Here is a 17,704-nt window from a genome sequence, read left to right on the forward strand (position 1 = left end):
CATTATACATTATAATTTTATCAAATAAAGTCAATTAGCTCAGAATTGTGGTAGAAAGTTCATAGTGTAAGGGAAACCCATTTATTAACTTCCCATAGGAAGTTATTGTAATGGGTTCGATTTGTCAAATTAAGAATTTTGACATTTCTCGACGTTTCAAGGTCCCTAGAGTCGAAATAAAAGATTTTTAGAAAGATGTCTGTGCGTGCGTGTGTACGTACGTTCGTACGTTCGCGACGTTTTTTTCGTCTTCCATAGCTCAAGAACCAGAAGAGATATCGACTTCAAATAAGTTTTGTTATACAGATAATAAGGCAGAAAGATACAGAAAGGGCTCTCAAGAAAATTGCGTGGGTTGTTTTTTTACCATAGCGGTTTAAAAAAAAAGTGAAAATTTTGGTTAACCCTAAATATCTCATGAACCAATGATGCTAGAGACAAATAAACAAATATATTTTTTGAAAAAAATCCAATTAACGTTTTTTTTTATAAATCAAAAAAAATAAAAAAAAATTGTCACCTTTAAAATTTTACGACCAAAATATGATTTTATCTCTAAAACAATTTTGTGCAACGAAGAATAATGTTTTTGACATCTGATAAAATTTTGAGAAAAATCTAATTGACAGTTTTTTTTTAAATGAAAACCTAAAAAAAATTAATAAAAGTTGGTAAAAATTGATTTTCGACCCAAATATCTTTTCAAAACTTTGAGATATTGGTTTTAATTTACTTTTATCTTTCAAAAAATCTTGTTGTCAACATTCAGTTTAAGTTTGAAAAAAATCGAATTGACAGTTTTTGTACCAAAAATTAAAAACCGAAAAAAAAATTAACTAAAGTTCGTAAAAAATAATTTTCGACTCAAATATCTTTTAAAAACTTTAAGATAATAGGTTCTTACTAATTTTTTCTTATAAGAAATATTGTTTTCAACATTAGGACACATTTTGAGAAAAATCGAATTGACAGTTTTTTTACAAAAAATAAAAACCTAAAAAAAAATTTATAAAAGTTGGTAAAAATTGATTTTCGACTTAAATAACTCTTCAAAAATTTTAAATATTGGCTTCAAACTTATTTTATTTCACAGAAAATATTGTTTTCAATATTCAGTAATTTTTACATAAAAATCCAACTGTCCGTTTTTTCATAAAAAATAAAATCTACAAAAATAGTGCGCAAATTTGGTAAAAATTGATACGAGTACATAATAGACAAACTTTTAAGCAAGACAAATCGACAGACGGGATGGGAAGTTATCAGTGTGGGTCGCATCCCAGCCTCTTTTTTTCAATTGCTGTACGTGCAATTTTTTGATGTAGTGTAATATAAGTTTTAAGTATGGATCACATCTCAGACTTTTAATTTTTGTTTTTGAAAATAAAGATAGGTTCAATATTTATTTAAAGAGAACGAATAAACACTTTTAAAGGATTGAGAAACTTATGCAATCAATGCAATAATGAACCTGATAAAAGTTGATCATATTTTTCATTTTTTTTAATAATTTGGATTTTATAAAGTTTGCAAATAATTAAGTAAGATTCAAATTAAGATACAAATTCATCTTCGTTATAAAAATATAACCATATGATTACCATCTTATCTTACAATGCAATAAAATGTGCCTTTAAAGATAACAGAGTAGAATCTTTTCAAATCATAAAAGCAACCAAAAAATAACAAATTTAATACAACTTCTAAGAAGATTGCGCTCAAAATACAAATTTTATCTTTCTACCTACATATGTATCGTAAATGTATTTAATTTATAATGCATTTCTTTGTGTCAGCTGCTGGACCAAAGTTGAACAGCAGTATTAAAAAAGAAAAAAAAAAGCTTGAAGTTCGTAGTTTTGCCAGAACATTTCTCTTTGCAGTGGCTAGTTGTGATTTTGTGATCAATAGCTTACATTTATCTTAAAAATTAAGTTAACATCCAATGTATGTACATACCATTCAGATTTGCTGAATTAAAATATCTTATTTCTTGTGGGACACAATTTTCTATTTAAGTCAAGATTTTCTGGTTTTGCATTACAGTTAAACCACAATTTTCATATCAACATTAAATATAATTATGCATATGTTTTTATGTTCTTATTGTCGGCAATACAAAATTATATAATAATGTAAGAAAATCAACTTGAAACTATTTAACCCGTCAACAACTTTTTGGGTTTGTTTAAAAGGAAAAGTAAACCAACTAGTTTATCGTCTAGAATTAAATAAACTTTGGTTGTTGTCGATAACATTGACACACCTCCTAGCTTTAACGCACTTGAAGTACAAAGTCTACATAACTGAGATGCAACATTTTTTATCCGATGTGGATTTAAAGCAATGCACTAAAATAGTAGTGTAATTCTCCATAAACACGGCAAAATAAACGAAAGATACACTTAGGCGTATGCGTACTTTTTTATTTCATTGAAATTTTAACTTTAGTTACCACAATTTAAGTTTGTTTTGGTTTCTACCAAGAATTTGTTGGCGTTTTGTTTCTTTTTTTTATTCAAATAATACTTTTATCTCAAAATCGTCAGTCCTTAACTTCCTACAGCAATGACTTTACTAAAATATTAGTTGTGTTTTGATTTGCTTATACTAACTTAAGTGGCGCCTGTAGTCGAGGGTGACCTCAAAAAAGAACTTTGTTCTGCCAGACTAGTTCCATAAAAAAAAAACAATAAGATTAAATAACAGCATATCCTCCAAGTACTTATTCCGTCATGAAAGTCCAAAGTTCTATTTCATCAATTCCTACTGAAATACATGGCAATGGTTTAGACCGAAGAGATGTAATTTCAAATCAATTACACTTTGCTTAGCCTATAATTCAAAAACACTTTAACTAAAAACACTAACCTACAACCTCTACAGGCATTTAACAATTTTCACGACACCGCCGCGCCGCCGGGATATGAATGCACCCCTCTGCCTCAGTTGTACGTCAAGGAATTTCCTACCATCTAAATCTAATTGTGTCTTATAAACCTGTCCAAAAATAAAACCTTATATTTGTTTAAGTTTCAAGTATACATTTATTTTTAAACTTTACCTACGTTTATAAAAACGTAGATGAACACTTTCATTACCAAGAGTAAATCCTCTGCATCAATGATCAAATATTTATTGTAAGTCTAAGTACTAAGTAATTTATAGAATTTTATTAGATGCATACGAGTGATGTAAAGTTTATTCGAAATACACCGCTAATGACGTTAAAAAAGTATGGAGTATGGAGTATGATATCGGTTAAGAAAAACTCTTATAAATGTAGGTTTGCATTTTAAGAACAATATACACTCTGCTTTAAGTGAATAGGCACATACATATTTAAGTTATGTGGTCCATTATTAGTATTAGTATTAGTATTTATTAATCATGATTAGCTAATATTGTAAGAACATAAATTCTTATTTATAATATAGCTTTAAAGTTTACAGCAGCTACGGCTGCAGTAAATATAAGTTAAAATATTAAAACATCGAATTACAAAAAGAAAGAAAAAGAATAATAATAACAAAAATATTAATTAGAATAGGTACTTATACAATTTTATAAGAAGATGAATTTATAAAATGTATTATTAATTGTTTTAATTGTAATTAATTCCTAAGGTACAGTTTAAATTCATTTTTTAATTTTTTTGCGCAATTTAAACCTCTTATTTCACGTGGTAACGAATTCCACTTTGTGAGGAGTTTACAAAAAACTGGCGTTCAGATGTCGCACAACAAAAACGCGGGACCAAAACTTGAGCGGAACGATTTGAGTTTAGGAATCTTATCTCATTCTAAAGGTATTCAGGGTGTCGGGTTTGAAGAATATCAGAGAAAAAAGTTATATGTAGTTCGATATTTGAGAAAATTTTAAAATGTCATTCCGAGAAATTGAATCACGTAATTGGATATTCGATCAAAACTTCTAAGTCCATAAACATAACGAACAGCACAGTTAGGCCGCGTTTCCACTTGCAAGTCAACTTGCGGAAGCCTTGCAGAAGTTTCTTGCAGTCGCGTTTACATTGTCATGTGAATTCTTGCAATTTCTTCTGCAAGAAATGTCTTGCAAGAAGCTCGCGCAACATACTGTCGCAATTTATTGCAGATGTATTTACACCAGGAGAGCAATTAATGTCGCAAGAAATCTGGTTGTATACTTAAAATTGTGAAGTCATGGCGAGAAAACGTCAAAGATTAGCAGCTGCGATGATAATTTTATTATTAAAAAAGAAAAAAAGATCAACTTGGGTTCGAGATTGGATTTTAAAAAGACGGGAAACTGGTGCCTTCTATAATTTATTAAATGAATTGAATATAGAAGATGTTCAGCAATACTTCAATTTCACTCGGATGAATGTTTGAATGTTTGAATGTCTGAATGGTTGCATATAGCAGAAATATATATCGAAAAATGGAATTTTCCTAATTGCGTTATATCATTGGACGGCAAACACGTGGTTTTTAAGACTCCAGAACACAGTGGAAGCTTCTACTTTAATTATAAAGGATCTCATAGTATTGTATTAATGATAGTGGCAGACCCATGCTATAAAATTACTTATATGAATGTGGGATGTAATGGAAGTGTTTCTGAGGTGGCGTTTTTTTCCATACACCATTATTTTCAGCATTGGAAAATCACACATTAAACATCCCTAGACCAACTAAACCACTAGGAAGCTCATTAGCGCTTCCGTTTGTAATTTTCGTCCCGGTTATTCCATAAACATGGATTACACTCGTAAACTTCAATTAAACGCATAACTTCTTCGCGAGGCCATTCACGACCTTTTATTTTACTCATTTTGTATGTGTAAAGCAAAGACGTCAACCAGCTACTTGCGCGAGATATACGAAACTGTTTCGATAAGCTGCAAGAACTGTCGCGAGTCGATACAAATGTGTTTAAACTAGCAATTAATTGCACTTGCAAATACTCGCAAGAAGTTATGAAAGTACTGTCGCGATAGAAATTGCTTGGTAGTTTCCACTTGCAATTCACTGTCGGACAGACTATCGGACATTTATTGCAGAAGTTTTCTTGCAAATGGAAACGCGGCCTTAAAGACGACACTTTTGCTTTCGAAGTCAAGTTTGCAGAAAATTTCGCAACCGTAAGTTAATAAAGGCAGAAACAACGTATTTTATTAAAAAGAACTCTGATTTTTATTGGAATTAAATATTGAGATGGTCAAAGAATACGAAGGACACTATAATACTTACCCACAGTTCTATTGATATGGTCCTTCCAAGTCAGGGTCTTATTGAACAAAACACCGAGGTTTATAGGTTTGTCGACATACATGATGGCACTTTCTTTGAGAGCAACTTGAGGAAAACATGACACATCAATCTTATTCCTAGCGATGACGATGTATTTCGATTTTATCGGGTTAAGCAGCAAGCAATTTTTTATTGACCATTGATCGATTCTTCTTAAATCTGATATCCTCAGAAACACTTAACAAGGCAGTCAAGCAGCTATTTTTCATTCGAAAGCCGGATTGTCTTGAGGTCAATAAGTCAAACCGAGTTAGAAACTCGTTTATTTGCCTTTGAAGTATTCTCTCAAAAACTTTCGACAAGAAAGGCAATATAGATATAGGTCTAAACTCATATCCTTTGGAATTTTTTGGTATAGGAATAACCTTTGCCTTTTTCCATAGAGAAGGAAATTCACGTGTTCTTAAAATGGAGTTAAAAATGAGTGTGATGAATGGTACTCGTAGCAAGGTAGGGAGAACAATTTTTAAGAACTTAGGGTGCATCATATCGAGTCCTACAGCGTTAGATTTTATCGATAGAAGGGTATTATTTGAATACCTTGTGCGTTATTTTTTATCATTTGATGATTCTATCAAGGCCAGTTTCTAGATAAAGTGCGTAATTAAACGTTTTAGGTGGTAAAATAAACGATTTTGTTTCAATAAAATTCCCTTGAAATTTTTCAATATCCTCATATTCGTCAATTCCTCACATATGAGAAGCCTAACACAGAGTAGATTTTACGACAGTAAAGTACAAATATTTTATTTTTCGGTGAAAGTTTGAAACTTTCATTTAAAAATACGTTCCTCCAAATGACATTTATCAGACCTTGTGCACTTTTTGATTTTTCTGAAAGCTGTACAGTCAGTCACAAAAGACAACATATAGGTAGCTATGAAAAATGGTATACCAATGGTTTTTGCCAAAATTCAATCATATTTGTTTGACTAAATAATGGAATATTATATAAAAGATATGAATTGATACACTAACGGTATTTTTTTCATAATATTCCAAAGAGATCAGAAAGCGGTTAAAATTGTAAGTCACGAAAGTGTACATCTAATCTATGTTTTAATTAAAATATTTGATTTCATCACCATTGGTGATCATCTTTCATAATCTTGTTTATTTCGTGTTTTATTTGAATAATATTGTTGAAAATGGAAAAAAGGAGTGAGACCTCAATTGAAATAAAAAATGTAATTATAAAGCATAGAAAGGAAGGAAAAAGTTATGAAGCTATTGCAAAAATCGCGGGTAAAAGTTCCTCAACTGTACAAACAATAATAAAAAATTATAATGAAAGGGGACATGTAGCAAATACAAATAAGCCCCGTTCTGGTCGTCCGAAAAAATTAAGTACTCGCGATATCCGAAGCATTATTCGAAAAGTTAACCACAATCCTCAAATAAGCGCACCTACATTGGTGCAAGAAATTGCAAATACGTCGGGAAAAGAAGTCCACCCAGAAGCCGTGCGAAGAGTTTTAAGATGTGAAGGGTTTAATGGAAGAGTGCCAAGAAAGAAACAATTAATCAGCAACACTAATCGATAAAAACGCCTAGAGTTCGCGAACAGGAACATTTCGGAGGACCACGGGTACTTTTGACTGATGAAAGTAAATTCAACATTTTTGAATCCGATGGCAGGGGAAAAATATGGCGGAAAGTGAAAAAAGCCATGGATATGAAAAGGAGGACATGTGATGGTTAGGGGGGCTGTAGCAGCCTCTGGTGTAGGGAGGCTAGTTTTTATTCATGGGACTATGGATCGCTTTCAATATCTGGACATTTTGCGTAATAATTTGATCGCCTCTGCTGAAGCACTAGGACAGATCAAAATTCACTGAGAAAGGCTCTTGCGAATGCTTGTTATACATACATTTCACTTTGAAGCCATGGAATTGTAATTCTTTGGCCATCTAGCTGGTTGGAATTATTAACCACTGTAAGTATAAAGAGCAGTGAATTCCAATCGACAGAGAGTATACTCGAACCTTTAGCGAAAATCAATATTCCCTTTACCAATGGCTAGCTGGTTACGAGAATAAAAAGAAATTGTTTTGTTGGCCTTGTTTGCTTTTTTCTAATATCTGTTCCCCCTGGAGTTTTTCGGGTGTGGAAAATCTTAACACCCTAACTACACTTCAAAGAAAACACAAGCTAAGTGCCTCCCATTTGCAATGTGTAATTAAACTAACTACCTTTGGTCAGACTAGGATAGATGAAGCTTTAAGTTCCCAGTTAAAAGATGCTAATACGAAACATAACATTTTGGTGAAAAAAAAATCGTGAGGTGTTGAAACGTCTAATAGATGTAACATGCTTTCTTGCAAACCAGGAGTTGTCATTTAGAGGCCACAATGAATCAAGTTCATCTTTAAACCGAGGCAACTATATTGAACTACTTAATTTACTAAAAATATATGATCCAATTCTATCTCAACACCTTGAAACATCAACAGTTTTTAAAGGAACCTCAATGGCTATCCAAAATGATTTAATCAAAGCTGTTGCTGACCTTTTACGCGATCAAATGTCCGATAGAGTCAAACAGTCAGAGTTTGTTGCAATTATGCTTGATGAGACTTCTGACATTCAATTAAAGTCCCAATTATCCATTGTTTTCCGATATTACTTAAATAAAAAAATTCAAGAAACATTTGTTGGATTTATCGATGTAAGCTCAGGGCGGACTGCAGAGGATTTATTTAAAATAGTCAAGACTCTCTTGAAAAAATATGAAATTCAAGATAAACTTGTTGCACAGACTTACGACGGAGCTTCCGTTATGAGTGGTCATTTGAATGGACTTCAAGTGAAGGTGAAGACTATTTGTCCGAAAGCAACATTTGTTCATTGTTACGCCCACGTTTTAAATTTAGTTCTGTCTCAAGGATTAAGTAATATAAGAGAGTGTAGGATATTTTTTAGCACTCTGAATGGCATTGCAACGTTTGCATGACATTCAAGCAAAAGAACGTATGCTTTAAAAGAAGTGTTAAAAGAAAAATTCCAGGGTTAGCCACAACAAGATGGAGCTTTAGTTCTCGACTTGTAAATATAGTCCACTCCTACAAAGAAAACGTTCAACAATATTTTGCAGGCATCCAAGAAAATGTGACAAATATATGGGACAGTAATGATCGAATGGCTGCAACGGGTTATTCTAAATTTTTAAAAACCTTTAATACAGTCTTTCTGTTGAATGTGTTTTCAAAACTTTTTGCACATTCAGATGTACTGTTTAATACCTTACAAAACCCAAACATAGACATTGTGTTTTGTACGAACCAAATTCAGAAAATGAAACAATTTCTTGAAGTGCAAAGGAACGAAGGGTTCGAAGATATTTGGCAAGCAACGTTGCTCACTGTCCCAGAAGATGAAAAAAGAAAATCAAGAAATGATAACATGCTCTCGAGTAAAATAAAATATACAAAGTTGTTTTTTGAAATAATAGATAACTTACTTATGCAAATATTAGAAAGATTTTCATCATTGGAAAATCTGAAGTATTTTGATTTACTTAATGGAAATAAATTAAGTAATTATTACAACAAAACTAATTTTCCGGAACCATTAATCCGCAATTTAATAGAAAACTATCCAGATATATTTGAGTTCACGGTATTAAAAAACGAATTAACTGTGTTTTATGAAAATATTCAATGTGTACAGCCAATGACCACCTCAACTGGATCATCAAAGATGATAACACCACTAGATGTCTTGCTCTGGATAGAAGAAAATGTAGCTCACAGTTTTGAGCAAGTTTACAGGCTTTCAAAACTAATCTGCACCATACCAGCTTCAACGGCTTCTGTGGAGCGTTCCTTTTCAGCTTTGAAAAGAATAAAAACGTATCTTCGAAATACGCAAAGACAAGAACGTTTAGTAAATTTAGCACTTATCTCTATTGAGAAAGACATTTTAAGAGAACTCAAAGAAAACGTAAATTTTTATGATAAAGTCATAGACAATTTTATAAAATTTGAAAGGAGAATTGATTTTATTTACCGCTGAGCAAATTTTTACTTTTTTTTTAAATGTAAGATTTTATATTTCGTACGGAGTTTATTTTTGTGTTATTATCTTTTGTTTGTGTTGCTCGTTATTATTTTTTTATTTATTTAAGGATTTATTGAACTATCGTTTTGAATAAAATGAATTATTATTTTTGAAAAAGTATTTTGATTTTCTAAAAGACCAGTAGCTAACCCTAAAATTATGACCAGGAATCGCCACTGATCAAAAGATGCCTTGGAATCAAAAAAAAATCATGCACTTTTTGTTTCTGGCTTGAAAAGCTTTTACCTTTCATAATGTTCTCCGTGTGGACAGATGCGTTGCGTTCTTAGTCTGCTGAAAAGTCCAGTTTATTTTTTTGTTTCAAACAATGAACAGCATCCTAAATAAATTTCTTGTGAGCTTATTCAATTGAAGCGGAGTGTAAAAGGGGATAAGATATAGAAATAGAAATATATATGTATATAGAAACTTGTTTGCAGGTAGATAGTATCACAAAATAATGAAGATACATTTGAAATGGTACAGAATATAAAATGCTGTTGCAAATGCAACTTTTGGCCAGTTGCTAAGAGTGAGTGCATCGAGACTAGACTATGGGTTAATCTAAAAAACTTCAATGAACTGACTAAAATAGAAGAAAAATAATAAACAAATAATTTATAATTAAAAATCTTAAATAATGGGTAAATACATTTTATTTATCTTAAAGTTTTAGAAAACATTTTTTTAAGAATCAAAAGTGATACAAAAATATTGCCTTACAATGATTGATCAAGAAAAATTGCTGTTTTTATTGGAAAAGTTTATGTTTTGTGATTTTATCCCTCAAAAGTTATAAAATAGATTTGTTCATTGCTTTCTTTTGCAAATATATCTACAAAATGTTTAACTGCTTAAAAATTTAAATTTACAATCATCATAAAGTGACAATAAAAACTTTTGAAACAAAATGTTGTCTTTCTTTAACAACACTAGTGATAAGGAAAAACTAAAAATACAAGTGCTTTTCCATTGACATTCCTTGACTTTATAAATAAAATTAATAGTTTATGTAGTGCCTAGGGCACATGTTTTGTTTAAGCTAAGCTTCAAAAATGAAGTGCTAAATTATAATTTAAAATAAATAGACACTAAACTCTCATTTTAATAAGTCAATGCTTTATTTAAGTTTTTGTTTTTACTAAATTAATTAAGTTAAAATAATTAATTTCTTTAAATCTTATTTTTAAGAATATAATTTACTTCGAAGACGAGCAACTTCACCAAGGGTGTTTCTGAAATGGATTCGAAATTCTACTAAGAAACTGTTTTCAAATATGGCCATCTTACGTTTAGAAGTTGGATACTGTCAAAATTTATATTAATTCTTTTAGATTATTTTAAACAAAAATGATTTTATTAATAAATAATAAAACATACAACTTGTGTTGTCCTTTCATGAAGGTCTCTTTTTCCAAGTCTATTTCTGCATTCAATATTTTTTTCTGATCAGACTTATTTATGATACTAAAAAGAAAAACAAACAAGATTAAATATTAAGCAAGTAGCAAAGATACTTTAAAAATTCGGTATGTACCTTAATTTTTGAATCATCCTCAGGATTTTAAATTAAACCTCTCTCAACACATTTTAATTCATCCACAAACTAAAAAGTTTTTCTTAACAATTTGTTCTTATCGTTTTTTTTTCAGTACTAACAATTCAAAATGGACAGAAGCCGGAAAAAGGAGTGATACCTTTTTCAGAAGCCTTAGAAAAAACAAGTAAGTTTTATAAACTTACGACAATTCTGCAACACAAATTGTATTTTAAATTTTGTTTCTGTAGAGTTTGGAAAATTCAATTATTTCCTGATAATCATTGCTGGTTTAGTCCTGGCCAATGTTCTTCTCGAAACAGCATCAATTGGATTTATCCTGCCCATTTCACAATGTGATCTTAAATTAACAAACCAAGATAAAGGAATTCTAAGTGCTATCGGATTTGCTGGAATTATCTTAAGTTCACATCTATGGGGTTTCTTGGCCGATACCAAGGGTAGGAGAAAGGTTATCCTGCCAACTTTATTAATGGCTTTTGTATTCACTGTGCTCTCATCCTTCTCGCATACATTTTGGGTTTTGGTGCTTTTGAGGCTTGTCAATGGATTCTTGTAAATATCTTAATAATCTCACCTAAAATGTTATATATGTTCTATTTTAGTGTTTCCGGAGGATCAGCAACTATATACGCGTATTTGGGAGAGTTCCATACTGATCGTTCCAGAGCCCGTGCCATGATGGGATCTTCGTTTATATTTGCTCTTGGCGCAATGATTCTCCCCCTGATTGCATGGCTTATAATCAACCAAAGCTGGACATTGCCAATATCATTTCTGGGAATAACCTACAAGCCATGGCGTTTTTTCATGATCGTTTGTGGTATACCTGGATTTTTGTGTGGATTATTTTTAATTTTCTTGCCAGAGAGTCCAAAGTTTTTGCTATCTGTGGGTAAAGACAAGGAAGCAATTGATGTTTTGAAGAGAATGTACCGATGGAATGTGGGAGATGATACGGAATTTGAGGTAAACAACATATCCTTAACCTATCCCTTTACTCTATAAATGGAAAACAAAATTCTCTGGTTTTATTATTATTTTCTCCATCAGCTAAATGGACTTATTCCAGAAAAAGACACAACCATACGTAAAGATGAAGCAACTGATAAACAATCAAATATTGTAACTGCTTTTTTGAAAACAATGTGGGCTCAAACAGTGCCTCTATTTGAAAAAAAATACTGCCGTATAACTGTGATAATTTGTACTATTCAATTTTGGATGTACGTGACTACAAATGGAATGTATATGTGGTTTCCGCACATAGCAAACAGTATGGTTGAGTTTATGAAAGAACATCCTGGCAATAGGACTCTTATCTGTGAAGTTGTCTATGCCAAACATGCTTCAATTTATAAAGAAGATGGGGTGAGTTTTTTGTTGTATCTCTTGAAATTATTGTACGAAGGATATTTTTGTTTTAGACTATTAATTGCCAAAGCAGCCTGGAGGATAACACCTTTATGTATTCGTTGGTTATGGAGATTCTCTATGCCACAGGATTTGCTGTGATTGGAGTGATAATCAACAAAGTTGGAAAGATTCCTATTCTTTGTAAGTATGATTGCTAAGCTTTATTAGAACTGTCAGCTTTATAGGCATCTTTTTTCTTTAATTCGATTTCAGTTGTTGTGTTGGTGTTCTTTGCATCGTGTGGAATTGCATCAATTCATGTGGATAATCCTTCCATTTCAGTTTATCTTTATGTGCTATTGTTTTTAGCAGGAGTTGGAATAAATGTGTTGGGTGCTGCCACCGTTGAACTGTATCCAACTCATTTGAGGTGTGTTTTTTAAATCATTAATAATTTTTTTACTTACGTTAAGTTTGATTTTTTTATTAGATCCATGGCAATTTGTATTTCATTGATGTTTGGTCGTCTAGGAAGTGTTGTGGGGGCAAATATCGTAGGTCTTTTGCTTGCTAAAAATTGCGAATCAACATTTTATATATCTACAACGGCTCTGATACTTTGTGGTTTCTTGGCATTCCTAATACCAAAAGAGCAAAAACAAAAAGGAGATGAAGAAGCTGGTCTTGAAGATTAAGGCCATTATAGACTGATTTAAGAATAAGCTAAAAAATAATTTTAAGTATTTTAGTAAATAAAAACAATTTACAAAAAAAACGGACAACTTGAAATTTCTTGAAAAAAATGTTTTCAGTTTTATTTCCCAAAAAAGAATTAAATAAGAAGAAATTTAAATAAATACAAAACAACCAACTTATGAAGAGAGAGACAGAGAGTCAGAGAGAGAGAAAGGAAAGTGAGATAGACAGGTAGATAAATAAATCAACAAAATACCTTATTTTTAGGAATTTGAATTGGAACTTTTAGCTTTTGCTAGAACAAAACGTTATCAACGAAACAGGTATTATAGTTTAATGTATAACAGAAACACTATAGGTATATAAAAAGTAAGTATTAGCTTCAGCATGTTGAAAACCAAAGTTATCTTGAAGATGGTTCCGTTTTAATTTAGCTTTCAACGAGTGGATCTAGGCAGCTTGTTTTCTTTGTTCTTATCGACTGCGCCACCTGCTGATGGAGGTGAGGGTTTTGTCAGTCGTAGCACCTAAAAAAAATACAAACACAAGTTAAGTTTTAATCTAACTCCTCAACTTGGTATTTTCTTACACCCTTAGACGATGCTGGTGCCATTTTATTCAGCGTTTTCGAAAAATTCTGTGGCAATTTCACTGTCTTCACAGTTCCTGGTTTCATAATTCCCGATGTGCTGGGTTTATCACCGACTTTCTTAGGAGATCTCATTTCATTCATAGTCCTTCGACGTGCCTGACTTGTTGACGGAGCCAGACTTGAATGCTTCGGTGTGGGTGTAGCTGCAACAAACGAATATCTTGACTTTGTTAGACCACTTCGCTTAATTGGCGATGCCTCAATCATTGGCGTTGAACAGGCATTGGGATAGTACTTGGACGGATTGTTTTGTACATTTGGGGTGCTTGTGACTGATTTGAATCTAGTTGCTGTTTCTTCGGTGGGTGAATCTGCATTTGTCATCACGATCATGGGAGCAACCTTTTTCACTGGAATTGTTGCCTTCATTGGGCCATTGGCTTTGAAAATTGATTCTGTTGATTGTTTGAATTTAAGTTTCTTGGCATTGAAACTGATACCTGAAGCACCACCAATCGGAGGCTGCTGTTGTTGTGGAGCATTCTGTTGCTTCTCATGATGAGTTTCCAGAGCCATAGATCTTCGTTGAAGGTGGCTTTGTTTTGATGAGGCAGCTTCAAGGTTGTTGCTGCCACCACCACCACCACAGCCACCGAAGCCAGCACCATAAACTGAACGACGATTATTCTGTACAATGGGGGTACACGAGTTTGAACTCGAAAAGGAATTTCTTCGAATCATTGGGGCCCGCATTGGTGTTTTACAGTCGTTGCGTAATGGACTTGGCGGAACAAGAAGGTTAGCTGACTTTTCTTTGTCATGAATACTCAGCGACTGGCTACGTCTTCGGCCTTGACTGTGCGCAAGATCAGGCGATCCATCGTTTTGATAGTCCATCGCATCGATGGAAGGACGTTGTTTTGTAGGGAGCGGCGTATTCATCACGACAATGTAGGTGGGATTTATGGCTCCATTTGAAGTGTTTGTGCTGAGACTCGCTTGAACTACATTGACATTTTGATTACCCAACAAACGACCAATTTGTTCCACAATATCAGACACTTGAGCCTGATCAGCTTCCGGTGACTGAACTGAATGAACAGAATGAGTTCCGGTGGATATATTTTGATCTGTGTGAGCGTCTTCTTCAGATTGATGTTGTGGCTCTTCTTCTTTTCCTTCACCATCTGCACATTCATTTTCTTTGAGTTCCATGTCAAATGTTCCCTGCCGCACGATTGGTTGTGGAGGAGGTGTTAACGTGTCCGTCTTCTCAATAGTTCCTTGAAAAATAAAAACAAAAAATATTTAATTTAAACCCCTTCTTTTTTCACTTCAACATCAGAAAAGCAGGATTGAAAACACAAACAAAAGGTCTGGAAGCAAAGGTGATAAGCTTAGGGTAAGTTTATTTGTAAACAATATTTGAGGGCATTTTTATGAAATGGGAAGAAGCTAGAAATAAAAAGAAACATATTTCTCATACCAGAACCATTTTTATCGTTCATCAAATTGCTCAGACATTCGAGCAAATTATTCGCCTCCGACTTCTTTGCATCATTCGCACAATCCTTGATGACCAGCTTCAGATTCTCGATTAATGATTTTATTTCGTTGTTATTATTCTTCTCGGCTTTGTGCTGTTGGACTTTCTCCTTCAACGCCTCCAAGTCAGGTGAGTTATTCGCACTGATAGGCTTCTTTAAAATGGGTTCCGGAATTTCTTCGATCTTTTCCCAAGACGTTGTTGCTTTCTTATTGACAATGGGTGATTTTATCTCCTGCAAAATGGGGATCTTCATCATTTCCAGATCACTATCGATGTCAGTCTCAGAATCAATCCAGTTTGGTTTGATTGACATTAAATCGTCGCAGGAATCATCGAAGGACTTGCCCGAATCGAAGCCACATCGGGAGGCGAAATGATCGGCAAGATTTTCGGCTTCCGAGAATACCGACGAGAGTGGACTGCTGTTGTCATCATCGAATGGGCGCCGGCACAAGGGTGAATTTGATGTGGAATTTGATAGACTGAGTTTAAGCAGACGCTTTCGGGCATCTGCAGGTTTCTGAGATCGCCCCTTGCCTGAACTGTCCGAGTTCTCAGAAGGAGGTTGGGCTGCATTTTCTGGGGTGGACTTAGCAGGTGAATGGTCAAAGGAACTGCATGACTCAACGAAACCTTTGTTCATCGCACTGTGCGCTCTATTGTCCTCGGAGAAGCTTGAAATAGAGTGGTCTGTGATGAAGGCTTTGTTGATGCTCTTGGAACTCTCGTTACGCGACTTGAATGCGCTATCGTCGCAAGGCGAAGAATACACTGTTGAACCTATGCTAGAGACTGAGCAGATGGGTTCATGGAATCGCGACGAAGGCACTTGTAAGGCACTAAACTCTGCAAATTGATCCACTACTGGTGGACTCGTCTCTTCCTCTGCTTTTATACTATCATCACTCATGCATAGCAGATTTCCAATACGAACCTCTGTCTGACAGGCTGCGCCAAGGGACTGTGAGTAATGTGGTTGGTAGGATGCTTCCCTCGAGATTAACTCGAAGGGATCATCTGGACGGTTGGCTTGTTTTTGAATGCAGTCAAATGGGTTATTATCGAGGCTCTCTCGACCATCTAAATTGGTAAGTGGTATTAAGGGCAGTGGCGGGGTGTATGTTGAACAATTGGACGATGACGGTGGTTGAGTTGTTTGGAGTGGTGAACAAGGATCATCGTCAGCGCTGAGATCAATGAGATTCGTCACAAAATTCGAGTCATTAGACATTGTTCTAAGCTGAGAATATTTCAGAGGTTTATTAATTCACGAAAATACGTTTACTTTGAAAAAAGACATCCACAAAATTAGTATTTCTGTATTTTTCAAAAGTTTTTTTTTTCTTTTGCAAACAAACTTACTGATTTTTGCTTTGAATTTGTATTCAAACCGAAGTCAGCTGTCACTTTTGATTTTGCTCCGGTTTACTGTTTATTCAGCGCAACAAAACTCTTCTTTCCAAATAATCGGTTCTGCTCTAAAATCTTATTCTCACTCTTTCTCAAATAAAATTAAAAATGTTCTCCAAAACACTGGAGCCTTCTCTTTCTTTTGTTCAATTTGCCAAAAATTTCCAACGGCTGAGTTTTATTTGAAAAATGTAATAGATATTCATCCTTAGGGTGTATCTACATTAAACACTTTTTGCAAGAAGAACAACTTTGGGGATTAAAAAGAAAATTAATAATAGAAAATAATATGTAAAAATTATAATTTAGTTTTAACGGTGAGTTTTTGAACTTTTTATACGAAAACAGAAAAGAGTTAAAGGTAAGGCGCACGTTTGCATGACCACCGCCAAAAAATAATTGGGGTATATTTTGATAACTTTAAAGCAGCATTCACATGAGCTCGAACAACGAACGACGAATGAATTACAAAATGTGAGTTTATATACGTTTGAAGACATATTTCCACACAAATTCTTAACAAAACGATAGCAATATAGTTTCTATTTAATTTATGATACATACTTTTACTTTTCAATATCATATATTCATAAATTTAAGAAAACAAATTAATTCGTCCGAAAAAAAATTGTAGTTGATACGAACTGTAAAACTTGATTCGCTTTCCACATTATCCACACTTGCAACGAATAAAATAATCACACGTACTTAACCTAAAAAAATCATTCTTGTTTTGGTTTTGGTGGTCAAAGTAAGACTTCATTCGCGACGAATTAAAAACTCTCATGTGAAAGAAATGTCAGAATCGACGAATATTCGTTCATTCGTTGGTCGTTGGTGGTGCTCATGTGAATAGTGCTTAAAAAGTACCTACTTAAAATTGTAAAACGTCATGTTGTTAGGAACAATTCTAGTTATCATAAATGACTTAAAAAACACAGCTGATTTGTTAAACTATTGAGTTTACCTTATTTACCTTCTTTTCTTATTATAGAAAATAAAAGAAAACCGATCTGAAAATTGGTAAAGTTTTAAAAGGAAAGTCATTATAGTATACTACATAGATAAACTATTATTGGAGTAATCCGTAGCAGGCAGTTTGTCTCCACGGCGTCGTTTAACTCCTCACTCCAAAACCAAAAGACAGCTATTTCCAAATTAAAATAACAATATTTTCTTAAAATTATGCA

At 33.3% G+C, this 17,704-nt stretch overlaps 2 protein-coding genes across 3 annotated transcripts in view; one reads left to right on the plus strand and one right to left on the minus strand.

Moving 5' to 3' along the window:
* Window positions 1–13,042, plus strand: part of LOC129946477 (synaptic vesicle glycoprotein 2B-like) — a 36,803-nt gene extending 23,761 nt beyond the window's left edge. Inside the window, exons 1-8 of one of the 2 annotated variants that reach the window (XM_056056674.1) lie at window positions 9,894–9,997; window positions 11,006–11,077; window positions 11,142–11,466; window positions 11,517–11,880; window positions 11,965–12,282; window positions 12,339–12,468; window positions 12,541–12,697; window positions 12,758–13,042. In XM_056056674.1, coding sequence (XP_055912649.1) covers window positions 9,994–9,997; window positions 11,006–11,077; window positions 11,142–11,466; window positions 11,517–11,880; window positions 11,965–12,282; window positions 12,339–12,468; window positions 12,541–12,697; window positions 12,758–12,962 — 1,575 coding nt within the window. In that variant the 5' untranslated portion in view covers window positions 9,894–9,993 and the 3' untranslated portion in view covers window positions 12,963–13,042. Of the gene's footprint in view, window positions 1–9,893; window positions 9,998–11,005; window positions 11,078–11,141; window positions 11,467–11,516; window positions 11,881–11,964; window positions 12,283–12,338; window positions 12,469–12,540; window positions 12,698–12,757 lie in introns of those variants that run through there. The other variant, XM_056056673.1, reaches the window with a different exon arrangement.
* A 358-nt stretch (window positions 13,043–13,400) lies between these two features.
* Window positions 13,401–16,562, minus strand: LOC129944783 (uncharacterized). The gene is made up of 3 exons (XM_056054447.1): window positions 15,042–16,562; window positions 13,553–14,838; window positions 13,401–13,490 (listed from the first exon to the last, which is right to left on the minus strand). Exons 1-3 carry the CDS (start codon window positions 16,333–16,335, stop codon window positions 13,401–13,403), a joined length of 2,670 nt encoding a protein of 889 aa, XP_055910422.1. The 5' UTR covers window positions 16,336–16,562.
* Window positions 16,563–17,704: the final 1,142 nt, after the last annotated feature.

Source organism: Eupeodes corollae, chromosome 2, assembly GCF_945859685.1.
Source record: "Eupeodes corollae chromosome 2, idEupCoro1.1, whole genome shotgun sequence".
NCBI lineage: Eukaryota > Metazoa > Arthropoda > Insecta > Diptera > Syrphidae > Eupeodes > Eupeodes corollae.